This window comes from Oryzias melastigma, linkage group LG23 (genome assembly GCF_002922805.2).
Source record: "Oryzias melastigma strain HK-1 linkage group LG23, ASM292280v2, whole genome shotgun sequence".
NCBI lineage: Eukaryota > Metazoa > Chordata > Actinopteri > Beloniformes > Adrianichthyidae > Oryzias > Oryzias melastigma.
The window spans coordinates 19151962-19173563 of NC_050534.1; the positions used below are offsets into that span (position 1 = coordinate 19151962).

The window sequence follows — 21602 nt, forward strand, 5'->3', positions numbered from 1 at the left end:
GGTGTGCACCAAGAGTAACTGGTGTGCACCAAGAGTAACTGGTGTGCACCAAGAATTAACTGGTGTGCACCAAGAATTAACTGGTGTGCACCAAGAGTAACTGGTGTGCACCAAGAACTAACTGGTATGCACCAAGAACTAACTGGTGTGAACCAAGAGTAACTGGTGTGCGCTCGGAACTAGCAGTTTAAAACATTTGTTCAATAAAAAAAATGTTTCTGGTGTGCACCAGAAACTACAAAAAAAGTATTTTTGTCTTTGATGGCCACCAAAAACCAGTCTTTTTTTTTTTTTTTACTTCTAGTTTTCGTTGAGTTGCATTTGTTGAACTTTTTTCTTCAGCTAAAAATCTGAAATTGACCCAAAATATTGACTTGTCTCTTTTTAATAACACATTTCACAGAAATTTCTCTATTTTTTAAGTTCAACAAAAGTCTGTCTCAGGGGACAGTTTTCTGAAAGGAAGGATGTAGATCAGGCCTTTGTGCAAAAGTGAATCTGAAAGCTAAAGCTTTGAACACAAGCTGACTTCCTGTTTAGGGAAAAATATCCATACCTGCAGAAAAAAAACACACTCCTGCTCTCAGATGGGACAAATGCATGCTGGACTACACAAGTGTAAAGTCCAAAAGTAGCTGTTGTTACTAAAAAGCTAAAAAGATGCAGACGGACTCCATTCAAAGCTGGTGTCACTTTATGAAAACCACTTACATCTCATGGGACAGGTCTGCAGCGGCTGCAGCCTGGCAAGTCCATGCACGCTGCAGAGAGTGCACGTTACGTCGATCAGCCTCTAAGAAAACACTGGTGGTGGTTGGGGGGGTTGCAGGTTCAGGAATAGCTCCCTGGTTGAGCGTTCGTCCTTTGTGACCCTCTCCACCATACTGTCAACACCCGTGTGTGACGCCTCCAGGGACGCTGGCATATCACAAGCTCAGGCTCCAGAACAATCAGTAGGGAGAACCGGGGGACAAGGTCGCTGTCCAATTTAAGTCACTCAAACACCCCCCTCCGTTACCATCTAGCAGCAAACAGTCTGGTCAGCAGGACGATGGAGACAGAGCGGTCGCTGCTCACTTTAGCCTGAGAGAAAGTGGAATCAATCCAGTTATGGTTGTTTGCAGCGAAGCTGTGAGTGAACGCTGAACCGTTGAGGTGTTTGCTCCTTTGGGGGGAGTCTCCTCACTGTTTGTGTTTCTGATCTTCCAGCAAGAGGATGAGATGAAGAGGAAGAAGGTGGTGCACATCGCCCAGGAAATCATGAGCTCGGAGAAAGTGTGAGTGCCTCAAAGCAAAGCAACCAAATCTTCCTGTGCTGGGAAGGAATGATGACTGACTGATGGATCTGTGCTTTTTCTTCAGGTTTGTGGACGTCCTGAAGCTTCTTCACATTGTAAGTGTCCTCATTATGTGATAAGAGGCATTTTCATGGTTTGTTGTAAGCACCATTTGACAGATGAACTGGTGATGTTTTAGCTAAGATGTTTGAAAGTCACAGGTTTCCTGGAGTAGTGGCTCCATCAGGACATGTTCCTGTTTTAAGGCAAACACGTTTTATTCAGAAATAAAGTGGAACAAATTTTGTATTATTTAAAAAAACTCAAATGTCAGTTTTGTTTGCTCCCCTCGCTTCTCCACATGTCTAAGCTGTTTTGTTTGAAGCCCTGCCTCTGCTGAATTTCATGCCTGCTGTGATTGGTTAAACTTCAGAGTTAGGTCAAATATGAGGGTAATAAAACAACACTTTGTGGCAGCTGTCTTTTCATCAAACACATTCTTATCCCCAAGTCGTCATATATTGACGTTTGGTTAAGCTTTTTTACTTTTTAGGTGTCCCCAATTCATCGTTTTTTGAGGTGCTGGCTGTTCATAAAATCAAAGGTCCTTGGGACGCGGTACTGGATGTGGATTGGTCCTCGGGATGCGTCCAGTACCAGTACCCAAACACGGTACAGGTACCCTAACCCGGCACCAGACGCAGTACTGGGCATGAACCAGTAACGTGTTAGGGTACCGATACTAGGTTAGGGTACTGGTGCGCTCCGTGTCCCGGGACTGGACAAGCTCCGATTTGCAGCCCGGCGGTCGGGGACCTGTAATTTATTGAGAACAGCCAGCACGTCAAAAAACAACGAGTTAGGGAAGCCAAAATGTAAGTTTTTGAGACCCTCCTTGAACTGTCACCTTAACGTGGTGGAGGGGTTTGAGTGCTCGAGTGATCTCAGGAGGTACGCTGTCGGGGGCTTTTGCCCCAGGTTGGGTCTACCATGGCAGACAGGTCCTGGATGACGAGCCAGACAAAGAGCGGTCAAAACGTGTATCGACTTTAAGTAGATGGTTGAGTTTTAATGTTTGTTTATTGTTCCAGGATTGATCAAAGGTTGTAATAGTGGAAAAAAATCCTTAAAACAACAGATTCACACCATTAAAAAATAAAAATAAGACATATTGTTTAATTTACTCTTTAAATACCAGCTCAGTAGTCCAGGAGGTCGTGGGTTCAAATCCACGGTTGGGTCATACCAAAGACTCTAAAAATAGAACTCTTGCTTGACACTCAGAGTGAAGAGGTTGTACTGGGGTTAAACCACCGAATGGTTCCCAAGCTAATCCCAGAGGTGGTTTGATGTTACCGAGGACATTTTTATTCTACTAAAAGAGAAAAAAATGTATTTTATAAAGAAGCATGAATTTTCAGTCACTTTTTCGATGCGAAAACACCAGAAAACAAAAAAAAAGTATTTGTAGCGCAGCTGTTAAATGTGTTAATTCCCATCATAATTTGCTGAAATGTAAGATGTAGTTACAGTTTTTTGTAACTACATTTTTTGTCTTTTAGTCATCTGCTTGAGTGCACAGTGTCGCGTGTTTATCATTCTAAAAATAACCTGCCACAGGTGAAATCTGCAAAATAATCAGCTTTACTTTTTTACTAGATATATTAAGGCTGTAAAACTCCTCACTCTATGCGTATATATTGTTTAGCTTGAATAAGATACAAAAAATATTTATGCACAAACTGAAGGTTCTTTGTTTCCCTTTCAAACCGTTTATTGTAAAATTTTTGCTGCATATGTTTCTTGTTTATGGCCTTAAAAATAATACGAGTGCCCACCTGTCCATTCTCTTCACATTAAAGTAAGTTGTAGTCGATGATGGGCGGTCAAGCTTTGACCAAAACCAGGTCAGGTCACATTCTTCTCCCGGCAGCAGCAGCTGCTTCCTCAGGCCGTAAAGATGACCTCCAAATCCATCCTCGCCTTAAGCGAATGGCTGCCTGGCTGGCTGCACACGGTCGTGAGGGCTCGGGGTGAGGTGAGACGGGGAGTTCATGCTGCATAGTTGTGGCCAGTCCTCCAGCTGACATGTTTTCTTTCTCCATGTTTAATCTATCTGAGGCTGCTGGTAGTGTGTGCTTTTGAGAATTTTAAGGTGGTGGTTTTGTAAGGTCAGCAGAAAGGCTTACACGCTCCTCACATACCTTCTAGAAGTTAAAACAGCAAAACAAAAACCCTTAAAATCTACAGTTGCTAAAGGTCAGTTGAGGACATAAAGTTTTTTTTATACAAAAATGGTGTATTTGCTTCCTAAGTCATATTAAACTAGAAAAGTTGCATTGATGCCATAATGCTGCTATAATGCGATAATGCTGGTGTGAATGCTTTTCTGTGGAAAGAAGTCACTGAAGATGCTGAAGCTTTTTGCTGAAAATTGTGACGCAATTTACTTTAATTACTGAAGGGATTTGCTGAAAATGTTTTTTTAGTTTAGTTTATTTTTAGAAAGGGGACAATGCAATTTAAAACAAAACACATGATTAAAAATTTAACATGGTTTTAAAAAAGCTAGAGTTAGCCAAGAAGGCTATTTTCCAAAAATGCAAAAGCTATTTGAAAAAAATGCTAAATTTGTTTAAAAAAAAAATAAATAAATTTAATTAAAGAGCAATGAAAGAGTGCTGAAGCTGACCTAAATTTCATAAAAACTTGTAGTAAAAATCCTTAATACGTGCCAAAAATGTGTTGCTTAAATATAGCTAAGCACCAAATTAGCCCCCAAAAACCTTAGTAGATGTCAAATTAGCCAAAAAAGGGTAGCTTATTGCTTAAATACTAGCTAAACTCCAAATAGCCTAAAATTCCTCAGTAAACTAAATTAGTCGAACACGTTAGCATGTTGCTAAAATAGAAGCTAAACTCTAGATTAGCCTAAATAACCCCAGTAGATAACAAATTAGCCAAAAACATTAGCCTGTTGCTAAAATATTAGTTAAACTCCAAATTGACCCCAAAAAAACCTCAGTTGATGTCAAATTAGCCAAAAAATAAAATTGCTAGCTTTTTGCTTAAATACTAGCTAAACTCCCAAATACCCTAAAATTTCTCTGTAAACCAAATTAGTCAAAACCGTTAGCCTGTTGCTAAAATAGAAGCTAAACTCTAGATTAGCCTAAATAACCCCAGTAGATAACAAATTAGCCAAAAACATTAGCCTGTTGCTAAAATAGAAGCTAAACTCTATCAGCCTAAAACAACCTCAGTAGATAACAAATTAGCCAAAAACATCAGCATGTTGCTAAAATATTATTTAAACTCCAAGTTAGCCCCAAAAATATTAGTAGATTCTTAATTAGCCATAAAAACTAGCTTATTGCTTAAATACTAGCTAAACCCCCAAATAGCGTAAAATTCATCTGTAAACCAAATTAGTCAAAAGTGTTAGCCTATTGCTAAAATAGAAGCTAAACTCCAAATTTATCTAAAAAAAAACCCAGTAGATAACAAATTAGCCAAAAACATTAGCATGTTGATAAAATATTAGCTAAACTCCAAATTAGCATAAAAACCTCAGTCGATTCCAAATTAGCCAAAAAAGCTAGCTCATTGCTTAATTACCAGCTAAACCCTAAAACTGCCTAAAATTCCTAAATAAACTAAATTACCGGTAGTCAAAAACGTTAGCCTGTTGCTAAATAAGAAGCTAAACTCCTAATTAGCTTAAAATAACCTCAGTAGATGAGAAATTAGCCAAAAACATTAGCATGTTGCTAAAATATTAGCTAAACTCTAAATTAGCATAAAAAACCCTCAGTAGATGCCATTTTAGCCCAAAAGCTAGGTATATATTTGTATAAAATATTGGGTAAACTCTACATTTTTGAAAATTACTATAAAAAATTAAAACACAGCCCATGAATATATTTACAGGATAATCTTAAGAATCTACTGGAATGATCGTGTTAACAGTTCAAAAGTTACAGTAAATCAAAGAACATAAAGACTGGAGCTCCGGTGTTAAAGGGTTAAAGTAGGGCTGCCACAAACGATTATTTAAATTGTCGACTAATCACCAATAGTGCGTCATAGTAGTGACTAATTGACTTATAGTGGCAGCCCTACTTTAAAGTAGTGCATATCAGGTGTTGAAGGGTTAATATAAAGCTGTATTTATCATTAAAAAGTTTCCAAACTCAAGGAGGGTTTTAAGTGGCCAGGAGTCTGCTGAAAAAACCTGCAGCTTTGCATGTTTCAGATCCTTGTAACAAATACCTTCTTTTGTAATAAATTGTGATGCGTGTACTCTAGTTTATATGTCTTGAATGTACATTTAATCAACTTCCCAAGTTAGAATATATTACTTGTATTTTTTTTCATTTGTTTTATTTTATTTTTTAGCATTTTAGCTAACAGGTGTTTTCAAATTCCCAAAGTTTTTGCGTGATTGATAAAGAAAGTATTTTCAACTAAAAACTGTCTGTTTACAGGTTCCCCTACATCTGTGTGTTTCTGTGCACGTAAAAAGATGTTAGCTTGGCTTGTTGTCAGTGTAAAGTTTTGTCACAAGTTATCCAGTCTGAAGAGACTTGTGTTTCTTATTTGAAACAGCCTGATGCGGCCCCTCTTAAGCAGTGCTTTCAGCTGTTGATGATCTTTGTATGAAACCCGGATGTTAGAATCCCGTGAGCCTCCCAGCTTCCTTCCAGGTCCGTGTGTGTGTTGGCACGCTGGTCGAAGCCAAAGCGCTGACTCAGATGGGTCATGAAGTAAATGTAGAGGTGTGGGAGAAAGGGGGACGAGTGGCAGACGGTTAATGAGGTGATAACCAGGTGTTCCTGTTCTGCAGTGGACTCCCTCTGGACAGCTCCACAAGTGTGTGTGGTTCTGCAGGGAAACGCCAGAATTCAACACCTTTGTGTATCCTTTCAGGACTTTCGGGATGCAGTTGCCAAGGCGACCCGTCAGAATGGAAAGCCAGTGGTGGACGAGCGGATCCTCAACCAGATCTTGTACTACCTGCCTCAGTTGTACCAGCTCAACAAAGACCTGCTGAGAGAGCTGGAGGAGAGAGTTGGACACTGGTACACAAATCTTAAAGGCTAAAAACACAAAAAAAACCTTTTTATTGTGATTCTTTAAACAAATAAGTCCCACTCCGATCATCTTATGATCTATTTTCAAACCGTTCTCAGTGGTCTTTTCATTGTGATGATGCCGTTTTTAGCCAAAATCAAAAAACTTGTGTTTCATAGTTTCTGCAGAGCGGCAGTTGTGGGTGCTGGGCGATATGGAAAAAATTGTATATAGAAATTATTTTAGATCACAATAACAATGCTTATCACAATATACCACAGTATATTTTCAGTTATTCTCTGAAAAAAAATTACTTTATTTTTTCAAGTAACATGCGTCTGAATCGTCACAAATTTCAAGTCACAGTTTCAAGTTTTGTAGTAGTAAAACACATTATTGCACAAATGCAAATAAATGAAAGCATAAAAATAAACAAATAAAATGATAGTAGAGAAATGGCACAATAGACACTTTTTCCTCCCACCAGAAATGTATCATCATATCGCAAAACACTAGGTGGGACCATTGGCATGGTGTAATCCCGCCCTTACTTCCCATTATCCATCTGTTTGCACACACTCCCGCTAGCTCACAACTCCAACCTAACATTAGCGGTGCAACAGAAATGCAGAGCAATATCGCCGTACAGTTTAAACCAGGTAAGAAGTACATCACGTGTCAAAGTCAGGGCCCGGGGGCCGGATCCGGCCCTCCGGTTAATTCTATCCGGCCCTCCAGATCATTTTATTTTATTGTTTGTTAAAAATGTGTATTTAAACAAATTTTTTCGCTAAAATTGTTCAACCGCAATGCATTGTGGTCTATATTTGCTAATTATGGTAAGCATTGATGCACGCAAAGACTTCTGGGAAATTTCTAATGCACTCGATTTTCAGATAGTAGATTCAGAGTAGACAATGGCAAACGCCCTATATTGTGAGTAGTGAAGGAATTTAGACACAGCCACTGTTTCTCCTTAACTCTATGTTTGGAGTAATATGTGTAACTCATGGGATAGAGGAGGAAATACAATTTTAAGATCAGAAAAATGCAACAAGATCATGTTAAAAACCCCATTTTCATCGGAGTGGATCTTTAAGGTTGCATTGCTGCTTGTCATCCTCTGGGTGTGGTGTGAAATATCCGTTTTCTGCTGCAGTCCTTTGAACATTTGTCTTAACTCTTATATAAAGTTTCCAGATTAAATCTAAAAAATTGCAAAAGCTGTTGGACCAAAATGCTGTGAAGATCTGGTTTTAATTAACTTTATAATATCTCACCGCCTGGATGTAAAGAGAAATGATGTCAACTACATGTTTCCTGCTGAAGGATGAATGTATGAAAGCTGAACATTTACCTTAACTAAATCAAACGTCCTGGAAACACAGTCTAAGATGCTTTTATTCAGGTTTTTGGCATCAGATTTAGTGAAAATAATCCCACCTCCTTCTTGATACTGTTATTTTATTCTCACATTATTATTTTTTTAAGTCCAGCTGCTGAATTCTGTTTTATTTGGACCTTGTTGGTGGATTTTTAAGCCAAACAGCTGTTAGGTCACAAATGACTTTTCTGTTAAAGTGATGTCCAAATCTTCCCACTAATGTGACGTTTTCTCACTTTTCTGTAAGACTAGAAAGAGAAAAAGACATTTCAGGCCTTGAGCGGATTTGAAAGGCTTGTTTGTGTGCTAACAGGAGCGACCACCAGAGGCTGTCAGACATCTTTGTCCAGAAGGGTCCGTACCTGAAGATGTACTCCACCTACATCCGGCAGTTCGACAACAACGTGGCTCTGCTGGACGAGCAGTGCCGCAAAAACCTGGGATTTGCTGCAGTTGTACGAGAATTTGAGGTGGAGCTCAAATACTTTACCTGCTACTTTTGTCAAATCTTATTTAGAATATTTTCAATTGGCCGTTTGACATCCCTGAAAAAGCAGAACATTTTTAAAACATGTTTCTTGTGGTTTGTGCTCAGATGAGTCCGCGATGTGCCAGCCTGGCTCTGAAACATTACCTGCTGAAACCAGTGCAGAGGATCCCGCAGTACCAACTGCTGCTCACAGGTACCCACACCTTGTTTCATCTTCTCAGTTCTACAGCTGAGTGCCTGGAACATCTCAATGCAGCTTTAACTCACATGAGGAATGCAGGGCTAAGTCAGTCCTATTGTTGTTTTTGTAGCACAGCACCACCTAGTGGTGAGTCTTACACGAAAACCCAGAAGAGCTTTCTTTTATTGACATATACAGTAGGTAGATAAAACCCAAAAATTAGAGTTAATCAGTCGTTATTCATGTCTGTATTCATAGTACTAGCCAAAATGTAAATATGGCATTCAAAAAAAACATTTTGTTTTCTGGTTCGCTTGAAATATATTGAAATTTGCTAACAACTAGTACCCGGTGAATATTAATTTTGGGCATAGTCACCAAAAAAGTGATGACATCACAGCAAGAGAAACCATCAATAAAATAAATTGGTGCCAAAAACTCTTATGGGGCTCAAAAACTATTTCAAAATCCACTAACTTAACCAAAACACACATTGGGGATATCCAAAGGAAGTTTTCAATTATTATGAGATGGGCACTGGACCTACAGCTTGTGACAAAGTGTGAAATTTTGTGATTTTTTTTTTTTTTACATTTTCCCACAATATGGAAAAATAAAACTTCACACACTCCACTAGGCTATGTCTACAACCATAACAAAAGTTTATTGACCTTTGACCTTGAGAATAGGCCTCCTAAAATTTTTCACAAAAAAAAAAAAAAATCACCTTTAGTACCAGCTACAAATTTAAACTCCTTCTAGGGATTTTGATCTTTCACCACCTAACTCCTAAAGCATCATTAGGAAGCTACTTGAAAAACAATGTCGTGTGAGCTAGCAAAAGTGGCCTTTATTGTAGACACATTTTTAACTTAATAAAATACATGAATCTCTGGCTCAAGCTGAACAAAACAATATAACATATGACATGAACATATTAGTAATGTGGGCGTGGTTAACAAAAAATCTTGGTTGCTAAGGAAATCCCAAAATTTACTTTTGCCAATTCTTCCAAAAACAACATCAATCTGTTCGTCATCCCAAGCCAATCGAAAAATAAAGTGGTTGCTATGGAGATAAACCAACAGAAAAGCCGCCATTTTGAAAAAAGTATTTTTGTTCATTAAACTGTCATGTGGAGCTCTGGCCAGGTGGACAGAGGCAGAAGTGGAGGGGGAGGGGCGTGTAGCAGCAGCTCAGCCATTGAAGGAGGGTCCAAAGAGAGCTGCAGGGGCGGGGATATCTCACTCTGGAACAGACAATCGCCTTCTTATGGAGTCATTTTATACAGAGCTCTTCATCACCCAGTGCTAGAAATTAGCTGTAACTGACTATAGATTTCACCTCCAGATGTGAAAAACTGAGGAACCTGTCTAATTGAAAGCGTTTAGACACCAGATACAGAGAAGAAAATCTCTGTATCATCCAGGTTTTCCGGGATAAAAGTGTGTAAAAAGATAAAAGATGGTGTTTGTCTGCTGTCACAGATTATCTGAAGAACCTTCCAGAAGACTCTGAGGACTACAAAGACACACAAAGTGAGGACAAAGGGTGAAATCCGTGTTTTTACATCCACTGTGTTTACTGGTCACATATTAAATCACCTGTTTCCTCCTGTGCATTCAGCTGCTCTCAGTATCGTGAAGGAAGTAGCCAACCATGCTAACGACATCATGAAACAGGGGGTGAGGCTTCATCCACAGCCATGCGGTTAGCCGTCTTTGGCCACATTTCTTTGCTCATCGTTCTTTTCTGCTTTCAGGATAACTTCCAGAAGCTGATGCAGATTCAGTACGGCCTCAATGGTCACCATGAGATCGTTCAACCCGGCAGGGTGAGCCTGGGTCCAAAAGACCCCCAAACCTGCTCTTACTTCATGAAGAAATGGTCTTTCTCAAACTGTTTGTGTTCCTCAGGTGTTTCTTAAAGAGGGGACTCTGATGAAACTGTCCAGGAAAGTCATGCAGCCGCGCATGTTTTTTCTGGTGAGCGGAAAATCTGGAAGTTACTGTTGTAACCGGCATGTTTTTTAATATCCGTCTCATTTAAGTAAGGCTCCATTAATAGAAATGAAGGGACTTTGCTGAAGCAACCGTCCGGTCCTCAAGCGCGACTGCTTTAAAATTGATCTGAAAGATCTAAAGATCCAAAGGTTTTATTCACAAAAGCTCAAGTTTGAAGTACAGCCGTCCCTCGTTTGTTCTAAGTATTACGCCCTAAAAATAACCCACAACATACGACATCTGCAAAATGTTATATTTTCAACTATTTTAGACATTTTAAGGCTTTAAAACTCCTCACTACACACTTTAGAGACTTTTCTCAGACAGACTTGAACATTTTCATACGGATCCAATGATCTGACATCATCAAAAAAATTACTAATTCGTTCCATCGAAGGAATTATTACTTCGTTCCCACTGAGTACTTAAATCGTTCGCTCAAAATATTACTCCGTCCCCTTCAGTTCTCTAATATAGACATCCAGGACAGCTTTGACACTCTACGTATTTTCAACCGGAATAGGAAATTCCAGTTACATATTTACTGAAAATAAGAAGACTGGTTTAAAGCAATAATATAAATAAAACATACTTTGCCACTGCATCTATGTGAAGCAGCTGTCCACACATTTTGCAAAGTGAAACTTGACAAATCTAGCAAAGTAGATGAGAAGAGAATCGAGTCTAGTCAGAGAAGAGAGTAAGTAAAGTCAGTTTCTTCTTTTAAATAAATTCATATTTCAAAGGAACTTTTTAGTTATTCCAACTAATTAATTTGTGCAAAGGATAATAAAGGATTTTTTAAACTTTTTTTTTACATATGTTAGGTCACAAGCTCCGTATTTTCATACTTTTTTCTCTAGTTTAAACTCTTAATGCTTAAAGCTTCATAGAATAATATAATTCCGATCAAAGATTTATGAGTAAAGGTGATAGATTTATGTAGATTTGGCAAACTGAGAGCTTTCTGTACACGGCAAGGAGTTCGATTGACAGTAATCTACAGCCAATCAGCACGCAGAACACAGTGCACAGTTAAAAACATGCAAAAAATTTCACAAATCAGCAAAATCCCAATACTGGGAGGGATTTGATCAAAGTAATGTTTTCTGTGATTCATTTGTATTTATTTATCTTTTCATTGTGTCTAAGCAGTTTTATGTAGTTTTTACCTTTGATTAAAAGTGATTTGAAAATTAAAATAAAATGTAATGAGATAAATTTGCTTTTTTTGCATTTTTTAAACAAATAAAGAAGGTTCTGTTTTTTTTTTCTTTGTTTTTCCAGTTCAACGATGCTCTCATGTACACCACCCCAGTCCAGTCGGGCCAGTACAAACTCAACAGTGTTCTCTCTCTGGCTGGAATGAAGGTCAGACACTAAAACTGGATTTTTTTTCAAATCCTTTTTTTAATCTATTTTAGTCAATTTTATATTTATGTGTTATGTTAACATGTATAAATAGATTAGATTGGTCCTTTAAGATTAAAATCCTTATTTTCAGCTTTGGTTTTCTGCGTCTTCAGGTCAGTAAACCCAGCCAGGAGGCCTATCAGAACGAGCTGAACATTGAAAGTGTGGAGCGCTCTTTCATCCTGTCAGCCAGGTTGGATTTCTCCGATTTTCCTGCAGCTTTATGATTCTTTTATTCTGAAACCGCGAGTGTAACCGAAGCGCTTTGTGCTGCAGCTCAGCGACAGAAAGAGACGAGTGGCTAGAAGCCATCGCCAAAGCCATCGACGACTACACCAAGAAGAAAATAACCTTCATTTCAAGCCGCAGCCAGGAGGAGGTAAAGACGCAGCTCTGTGTGTGAATCTGTGAGGTCAGCGTTCTTGTTAACCGCCATTTTCAATTTAGGCGGAGGTTTTTGTCGACAACGGAGCCCCTTTAGGGTCGAAAGCTCCCATCTGGATCCCGGATTTGAGGGCCACCATGTGCATGATCTGCACCTGTGAGTTCACGCTCACCTGGAGGAGGCATCACTGCCGCGCCTGTGGGAAGGTCTGCTGCTCCGCCGCCCTCACGCTTCGGTCCTTCACCGGACGCAGGCGACTTCCGTCTCACTGTGGTGTTTCTGACAGGTGGTGTGTCAGGCCTGTTCTACTAACAAGTACTACCTGGAGTACCTGAAGAACCAGCCGGCTCGTGTGTGCGATCACTGCTTCGCCAAGCTGAAGGAGAACAGTAAGTGAGATGTTATTTCCAAATGTTGGACGGACTCTAAAATAACAGGAAGTTCTTTAAGCTCACTGCTAAAGACGCCGGGTAACACAAAGCTCCAAAACATCAGTTTCTATGGAGGCAAAGAGAAGGCAAACAGCAGTCTGAGCTCTCAGCCTTGTTGATGATGTAGGGAATTTGTCATTGTTTGTTTTATTATTTTGTTTTTTCTAAAGATATTTCTGTTCACAATATGAATCTTTTTTCCAGGTGACAGATGCGCCTCAACCTCAGTGTCTCCGATCAAGTCTGGAGCTTTCTCCTTCACCAGGAAGCAGAAGAAGATTCCTGCTGCGCTAAAAGAGGTCAAGACTGTGAACTGTTAGCTTCTTTCTTTAGCTAACCCGTTAACACCAGAGCGCTAGCTTCAGTGTTTACAATCTGTTAACTACTGTAACTATTCAACCTTTTACACAATTAACTTAAGTCCAGCAGATTCTGAAGCTGAAAAAGCAGCTTTCAGCTGATATGCAACATCAACACTTTACAGTAGTGAAGGGTTGATGTAATCAACCTAAACCAGTTGATTGTTTCACACTCAAAAGTGGCTTTGCAGGACTATGCAGCACTTTAACTTAAAGTTAACAAAGTAAATTAATGTAAAGTCAATAAAATACAGTAACGTAAAGTTAACTAAATAAACTAACCCAATGTAAAGTAAACTGAAGTAAAGTAAACTAACATTAGGTTAGTAAAATAAACTAATGTAAAGTTAATAAAGTAAAGTAACTTATAGTTAAGGACATAAACTAAGCCAATATAAAGTTAGTAAAATAAACTAATGTAAAGTTCATAAGGTAAGCCAATGTAAAGTTAGTGTTGTAAAGTAAACAAATGTAAAGTTAGCAATGTACACTGATGTAAAGCTAGTACAGTAACATAAAGTTAAGGATGTAAAGTAAGCCAATGTAGAGTTAGTAAGGTATACTGAAGTGAAGTAAACTAACGTAAATTTAAGCTCATAAACTAAACCAATTTAAAGTTTGAAAAGTAAACTGAAGTTAAATAAACTAACGTAAAATTAGGGATGTAAAGTAAACATTAGTAAAGTTAGTAAAGTAAACTAACGTAAAGTAAACTAACATAAAGTTTGTAATATAAACTAATGTAAAGTTTGTAAAGTAAACCAATGTAAAGTTAGGGATGTAAAGTCAACAAATGTAAAGTTGGCAAAGTACATTGATGTATAGTTAATAAAGTAATGTAAAGTTAAGGATGTAAATTAAGCCATTGTAATGTTAGTAAAGTAAACTAAAGTAAAGTAACTAACGTAAAGTTAAGGACATAAACTAAGTCAATTTAAAGTTAAAAAAGAAAACTTAAAAGAAATAAACTAACGTAAAGTTAGGGATGTAAAGTAAACAGATGTAAAGTCATTAAATTAAACTGATGTAAAGAAAACTAATACAAAGTTAGCAAAGTAATTAAATGTAAAGTTACCAAAGTAAATTAATCTTTAGTTAGAAAGTAAGCTAACATATAGTTAGTAAAGTAAATTAAAGTCAATAAAGTAAATTTCTATTTATTTACTTAAAAGAGACAAAACAAAAACATTGTTACAGTTTCTAATGTATCTGATGCCGTGTCCACAGGTCATCTAGCTAACAGCTAATTTGCAGAACAAGTCCCTAAAACAAAACTAAAGTAAACTAACAAATTAGTGATGTTAGTAAAATAAACATACATAAAGTTAGTAAAGTAAACTATCGTAAAGTTATGAAGAAAACTAAATTTAAGTTAGTTCAGGAATTAATTAAAGTTATTAGAATAAAGTCATCTAATGTAAAGTTAGTAAAGTAACTTTGCTAATGAAGTAAACTAACATAAAGTTATGAATGTTAGTAAAGTGAAGTCAAAACGAAGAATTAATGAAGTTTACTTAACATTTACTAACCACATTAAGGCACAAATACGCTTTTCTCTGCCTCAATATCAGTTTGTTCTCACTGATCGTGTATCAGTCGAGGTGTTAAAAAGCGTTTTATTCAGGTGACCTCTCTGGTGTTAAAATGTTAAACTTCAGTGTTTGAAAATCTGTTCGTTTCAGGTGTCTGCAAACACAGAAAACTCCTCCATGAGTGGATACCTGTACAGGTCCAAAGGCAACAAGAAGCAGTGGAAGAGGCTGTGGTTTGTCATCAAGAACAAAGTCCTGTACACTTATGCTGCCAGCGAGGTGATCCTCGATCCTCGCCGCCGCGCGCCACGCTTTTGTGTCTCTGCACCTGTTCGGTCCGAGATCTGACCCGTCCGGTTTGTCTGCAGGATGTTGCGGCCTTGGAAAGCCAACCCCTGCTGGGCTTCTTCCTGAGAGAGGAGAAGAACGGGCCGGCCCAGAAGCTGCAGTTCAAGCTGTACCACAAAAATACACTGTTTTACATGTTCAAAGCCGACGACATCCCCACGGCGCAGAGGTAGGACGCTGCACGCTTTCAGCTGCTCCCAAACTCACAGGCTATATATGAGTACTGGAGTGTGACAAGCAGTGGGGGGAGGAGTCACTCAGTCCAGTTCTAATATACAGTCAACAGTGCAGCTTGAGCTAAAATATTGAAAGATTTATTTCCTTTTGGTCTGCTTTCTCACTTCACCTTCTCATTACTCCAAATTAGCAAATGGAGAATCCGTCTGCATTCAAGCTGTAGATTCGTTATAGCAAAACCCAGAAACTTACAGCAGGAACACCAATAATCTGTTCATGTAATCTGTTACTGTTTGTAGTTGCCACGGTAATAGCAGGAGCTGCACTTTCACACCTCAAAATGTATAACCAGGTTGTTCAAAAGTCAGTTTGTGCTTATCACTTTTCACTAGGTTTGTCTTTACATTGATAAAACGATGACATTTAAAAAAAAATAATAATAATGTCCTGGCTCTCCTTCAAAATAAAAGCCTTTGCTTTACCCAACTGTTAAAAAAAAAGAAAAGAGTCAGAAAAACTTACAAACTTTAGGCTTTTAGAAAATTATAAATGTGGATAAAAATCAATGCTTGTCTGTCAAACAACAGTTAATAATCACATTATTGTGACAAATAAATGTGGGTGAACTTTTTATAGTTTTATCCAGCTCTTTAACCCTTTAACACCGGAGCTCCAGTGTTTTTGTTCTTTGATTTACTGTAACTTTTCAACCGTTTGCACGATCAACGTCATTCTGGTAGATTTTGAAGGAGAAAAGCGGTTCGCGCCGCTTGAAAAGTTGCATTTTGTTAAAGGTTTTGTGTTTAATTGTGACTGGCGATGCCCACTCTGATGATTTTATGATCTATTTTTTAACTGTTCCTAGTGATCTTCTAATTATAATTGTCATTTTTAGCCAAAATCATCAAAAGTGTCGTTTTCCAAGATATTACATGTCATAAAAAATGACACAAGAGCATGTTAAAGACACTAAAAACAATGTTTTCATTGTCTTTAAAAGTTGTATCTCAATCAGAACACCCACAGAACCAAATATTTTGGTTTTCTTTTTAATTCTGGATAAATGTTTAACTATTTTTTATCTTTTCATTAAAACTGTACTGATGCAAATGTCTTTTTTTCTTTTTTAGATGGATCGAAGCCTTTCAGGAGGCCATGATTCTTGAACAGTAGTCACCATTTCAGATGTTTACCGCCCCCGCCCCGCCCCAGTCAGTTTGATAATCAACCCCCCGGGTTCACCAGCTCAGGAAAGACTCGAGGTGGACTCTGTGGACAGCAAAGCCCGCACCCGGAAACCCCGACAGCTCTGGGTCGAGGCTAAGAGCGAGTCAGCGCTGCAGGTCGACGGTGAAGTCCAGAAGCACGTGTGCGGAAGTGCCAGCAGGCGGCAGTGTGGGCCGCTTCGAACCCTCGAGAGTCTGAGACGGGAAAGGTTTTGGTTTAAGGATTTCAATCTGCACCAGAAGAAGACGATCTGACTGTAAAGTGTCACAGAAGCAATCATGAATCATGAACGGTGGATCTCTCTGTCAAGAGATGCTTAAAAAAGTTACTGTGAAAATCAAGGTGTAACACGTGCAGATAGAGAACTTTAGCTTTTCAGTTTATCTTTACCGCAATTTAAAAACATTTCATAACCATTGAAAAGTCCTGGAAAAAACTGGAAAAGTATTGAAACTTGTAGATATTTTAAAATCAAACCTGTTTAGCCAGACTGAAAGGATTGAAAACAACAACATTGACTTCAAAACAAGAGCTAATATTTATGAAATAGGAAGTTTTTTGAAAAGCGGAGGCAGACACTTATTTTGAAAGTCATTTGCATCCCTTTTTTATAGCTTTAATTCATCATTTAACACAGAGCAACTTTATTTTTGTGGAGATTTGTTGTTAAAAAAGCAACAAATTTGTTTTTACAGCGTTTGGGAACATCTAGCCACCAGTCAGATTTTGATCTGAAAGCATCAATCAGAGTTTAATCTCTTTTTTTTTGTTTTTTTAAACTGTTTATCTAGAAATTAAAAGTCAGCTTGAGCCGTTTTGTCTTTAGAGCTCCTAGCTTTATGTTGTATTTATTTTTCTGAGGAAAAAAGCCGCCTCAGCTCGTGATGAAGATGCAAAGAGTTGATCTGTTTGTACATTAACATTTGTAAACACTTCTCAGTGTTAGAGTCTCTTATCAACAAACTTTTCTAAACTGTCAGGCAACAGTTTTTAATAAAACATAGAAATCTATCCCCTGTGTTTGTTCTCACTTTCAGTTTCCGTTGGTAAATTGTGGAACCGGTTATTTGAATAACTATGCATTTTGTGGTGAAACCACCAATAGATTTACCTTAGTGTCAGAAAAGTACGTTAGCCACAAAAAAAGCCAAGATTTACAAAAAAATATACACTAACATTCAACAGTTTGGGGTTCCTATTTTTGAAAGAAAATCTGTATTTTTATCAATGAATATAACTTAAAACTAATCAGAAATACACTCTAAACATTATCAATGTTGTAAATTATTTTGAAAAAATGACTTTCAGCTGGAAATGTCTGGTTTTCGGTGCAGCAACAATCACTCCAGTAATCGTACATTTCCTCATTGTGTCAGAAGGCTAACAGATGATTGGAAAACCCTTGAGCAATCATGTTAGTGCAGATAAAAACAGTTTAGCTGGTTAGAGAAGCTATAAAACAGACCTTCCTTTAAATATCTGGATATACATGTCTATGATCTGGAGCATCACATTTGTGGATTCGATTAAACGCTCAAAACGACCAGAGAAACAGAACTTTCATGTGAAACTCAACAGTCTATTGGAAATTAAGGCTATTCCATGTGAGAAATTGCCAAGAAACTGAATATTTCCGTCAATAGTGCGTACTGCTCTCTTTAGAGAACAGCACAAACAGGCCCTAACCAGGGTAGAAAAAGAAGTGGGACGCTCCGCTGCACAACTTTGCAAGCAGATAAGTACATGAGAGTGTCAACAACTACAGTAAAGACTTGGAGATGCTGGCCTTCAGGGTAGAGCGCCAAAAAAAGAAAAAGCCATATCTGAGACTGAATAACTAAAAGAGGAATTCTAACAAAAGAACACTGACACTGGACAGAGAAAAATTGGTAAAAAGAGTTAAGGACGGACAAGTTGAAGTTTGAGGTGTTTTGATCAAACTAAAGAATATTTGTGAAACACAAAACAACTGAAAAGATTTTGGATCAATGCCTTGTAAAAACACATTTTACATTTAAAATGTAAAAATTCAGAAAGTGGTAGAGTCTGATATGTGTACATCAAGTAAAGGACAATAAAAATAGATTGTGCTGGTAACCATAGAGTGATATAGTATTGTAAATGTGAATCATTAATAATCTATAATTGCATTTATAAGTGCTTAAACATAATATAAACGTGTAAGAGCAGTCTAAGAATCTCAACATGGTCTGTTCTGACTAAATAAGCTGGTTAGCTTCCTGAACAAATTAATATTTCTCTACTCATTCATTGTTTATCAAATAAAGAAAAAACAAAAATAGTAGATATTGTAGAATTTATATACTGAGAGGTTTAATATTTTTAAAATCATAATCATGATAGTCATGGTTTTCTTCGAAATATTCCACGATTATGAGCAATTATATCAAATTTTGAACATTTTTTAAAGTAAATTTAAGTAAATTGTGTTGTTTTACAGCATTTTATTCAAAACAAATACCCAATTGTTGTATTTACATATTTTATTTTAGTATATTTTCTGAAACAGTTCGTCTTTAACGTCCTCGTGTTTGTACGCGGAACGAATCTTCTCCAGCTCTCGTTTTTGTCGGAGCATTTTACGACACAGGCGTCCGTCCCCGTAACCTTTCCGTCTAAAGATGGCGGAGTATGCTAACCTGGTCCGAAGGGCTTTGGGCCAAATAGGAGGTCACGGAGGAGTCCGAGGACTTCTCCTTCAGCTCTTCAGGTCAGTTTAATAACACATCTTCATCTGTTTTGTTTTTATACGAAACTAATAAAGAATAATTAAAAAATAAAGCTTAAAGTTACAGATTTATGTGACCAGAGCGGGCTTCTACCGTCATTTGGCAGCTTGAAAACAAGCTAATATTTTACGTCTATTTTCCCTGTCTTGTGGTTAAAAAAATAACTGAAAACAGGCTTTGAAGTTTTAGTTTGATATTTTTGCACACGGATTGAAAAATATTGATATCAACTCAGAAGTTTTTGTTGACAGCTAAAAGTATTTGTTTATTGTTGTCAATTTTAGCTTCTTACTTTTAGGCAACTGGTACAAAATATTTATTTTGATATAATTTATTGTTTAAAACTCTTTAAAAAATAAATAAAACCTCTGACAGAAATAGAGAAATTCATTCAACTGTTTTGTAAGTCTTTTATTTTGTAAGGGTCATGATGGGTTTGGTGCTTCCTGCGCTTCTAGAAGACAAAAATTATATTAAATAACTTTTATTTATATCACTCGACGTGATCACGCATAACATTAAAACTAAAAACATTAAAACACCAATTAGGAAGTTAAATATATTTAAAAAGTAAAGTAATAATATATAAAAATGCAAAACGTAGGCTGTAAAAATAATTTAGCTTATTTCTAAAAATGGACAGAGGATGTCTTCAGATCGCTAGGTGCATTCCTCAGCTAAAAGTCTGTCATACCTTAAGTGATCAAGATAAAAGAAAATACAAGAATTCCAAAATCTTTTTTTAGCGTTTTTAGAAAATTTGGAAAAACAGTGGTTTAGTTAAAAGCTGCATTGTGCCTCTCCACTGATTTTAAATGGTGTTAAGTTTTTTATTTTTCTCATTTTTAAATTTAATACAGTGAGAAATTGGTCATGATTTTTGATGACCAGTCTTAAAAATGGATACAAATTATTAAATTGAACTTGAATAAACTTTTATGACCCCTACAGAAAAAAGTTTCCTCAGTAAAACTATTTCACATATTGTGTTTTTTTTTTCTTTTTCTTTTTTTTTTTTGACACAAGCATTGTTGCCTAAAAATCAGTTTTCTTTACTAGTTGGGTTAAGCAGTCAATCAAAGTTATTGGAAACTGGTTAATTTCTTTAAAGCAGCCTAACCCTAGCCCCTCCCTAATTACATGCAGTCACTTCCTGTTTTAAATTATGCTTTTATTTTGAAACTCCAGATGAGCTGTTTTTCTTATTTTACATTTTTTAGAAGATTTGTCTCTTGAAGGAGGTCATGTTGGATGCTCGATCAGTTTTCAGTTTTAAAAGTCTGTATTTTGTTTGCAGAGTAAATGATGTGAAAACGGGCACTTTGATTGGTGTGGACAAATATGGAAACAAATACTATGAAGATAGAAAGCATTACTTCTTTGGTGAGTCAAAAGTCTTTAATATAAGATCAGCAACTTTGGAATTTATGGTTAAAAGTAATTATTATTCATGTTTTGTCCAGGTCGTCACCGCTGGGTGATCTACACCACAGAGATGAACGGGAAGAGGACACTGTGGGAGGTGGACGGCAGCATGGTTCCTGCTGAATGGTGGGATTTTTATTTATTTATTTATTTATTTTATTCTAATCCAAACTTCTTTAAAATTCACTCCAATTAAGATGTTTTTTTAACATTTTTTATTTGTGGATTTTTTCAGATTATCATGGACATGTATAAAAAAATGAATCTTAAAATAAGATTTCTATGTATTCCTTTATTCAAATTGTTGTGAATCAGGATCAAATGAAGACATTTAGTCTGAAAAAGATTGTATGTGTTATGTAGAAAATATGCTTTACCCTAGAAAAAATAAACATTGTAGATTTTTACTCTAAAGGGCATCATCATAATTAAAAGGGAACGCTTTAAAATAGCTCAAAAGATGATCTGAGTTGGACTTTTTCAGTGTGCACTGTAACAAAAAAGAAATAAAAATCGTATTTTTTTTAACCTGGTTCCTTTAGGCATCGTTGGCTGCACTGCATGACCGATGACCCGCCCACCACTCACCCTCCAGAGCCCAAGAAATTCCTGGCTGAGATCCACCAGTTCAACGTGAGCGGAACCCCACAGCAGTACGTGCCGTACCCCACCACGCGCAAGAAGATCCACGAGTGGGTTCCCCCCAAAGCTGGAGCCCAGTGACTCCCAACGAGCGCCGCCACGTTTGTGGTTCTGTAAAATATGGTTTTCCTGCCTGTACCCTTAAATAAATTCTCTATACTGGTGTTTGTGACTGGGGCTCATTTGTTATGAAAATCAGATTTAATGCATTCTAGTGAGCTAGTTTTCTTCATCTTAATCACCGTGCACTTTAATATGAAGCTGAAAATTAATGTTAGATTGAAAAATACAACCGTATTCAAATATTTTCTTAAATATAAATCCCCGTGCATCAGCACACAGCAAAAACTTATAAAATTAAATTTTCTTTACAATTAGTCATTATTTTCTCTATCTTAAGAATATCGATGAACCAAACCTAAAAAAAAGAAGTTGCATTATCACAATAAAAACCTAATTTTGCTTGTTTTTTTAATTTTTTTGCTTTATTTTTAAATTCAAAATA

At 37.1% G+C, this 21602-nt stretch overlaps 2 protein-coding genes across 2 annotated transcripts in view; both read left to right on the top strand.

Moving 5' to 3' along the window:
* Positions 1 to 17291, top strand: part of fgd6 (FYVE, RhoGEF and PH domain containing 6) — a 31789-nt gene extending 14498 nt beyond the window's left edge. The window contains exons 4-21 of the mRNA XM_024286282.1: positions 1210 to 1277; positions 1363 to 1393; positions 6207 to 6358; positions 8048 to 8204; positions 8330 to 8417; positions 9893 to 9943; positions 10032 to 10090; positions 10168 to 10239; positions 10322 to 10390; positions 11696 to 11779; positions 11935 to 12014; positions 12098 to 12200; positions 12269 to 12412; positions 12493 to 12595; positions 12842 to 12936; positions 14679 to 14807; positions 14897 to 15045; positions 16184 to 17291. Coding sequence (XP_024142050.1) covers positions 1210 to 1277; positions 1363 to 1393; positions 6207 to 6358; positions 8048 to 8204; positions 8330 to 8417; positions 9893 to 9943; positions 10032 to 10090; positions 10168 to 10239; positions 10322 to 10390; positions 11696 to 11779; positions 11935 to 12014; positions 12098 to 12200; positions 12269 to 12412; positions 12493 to 12595; positions 12842 to 12936; positions 14679 to 14807; positions 14897 to 15045; positions 16184 to 16226 — 1677 coding nt within the window. The 3' untranslated portion in view covers positions 16227 to 17291. The remainder of the gene's footprint in view (positions 1 to 1209; positions 1278 to 1362; positions 1394 to 6206; positions 6359 to 8047; positions 8205 to 8329; positions 8418 to 9892; positions 9944 to 10031; positions 10091 to 10167; positions 10240 to 10321; positions 10391 to 11695; positions 11780 to 11934; positions 12015 to 12097; positions 12201 to 12268; positions 12413 to 12492; positions 12596 to 12841; positions 12937 to 14678; positions 14808 to 14896; positions 15046 to 16183) is intronic.
* A 1561-nt stretch (positions 17292 to 18852) lies between these two features.
* On the top strand, positions 18853 to 21262 carry ndufa12 (NADH:ubiquinone oxidoreductase subunit A12). The gene is made up of 4 exons (XM_024288407.1): positions 18853 to 19011; positions 20328 to 20413; positions 20494 to 20581; positions 20998 to 21262. Exons 1-4 carry the CDS (start codon positions 18923 to 18925, stop codon positions 21176 to 21178), a joined length of 444 nt encoding a protein of 147 aa, XP_024144175.1. The 5' UTR covers positions 18853 to 18922; the 3' UTR covers positions 21179 to 21262.
* The last annotated feature ends 340 nt before the right edge of the window (positions 21263 to 21602 follow it).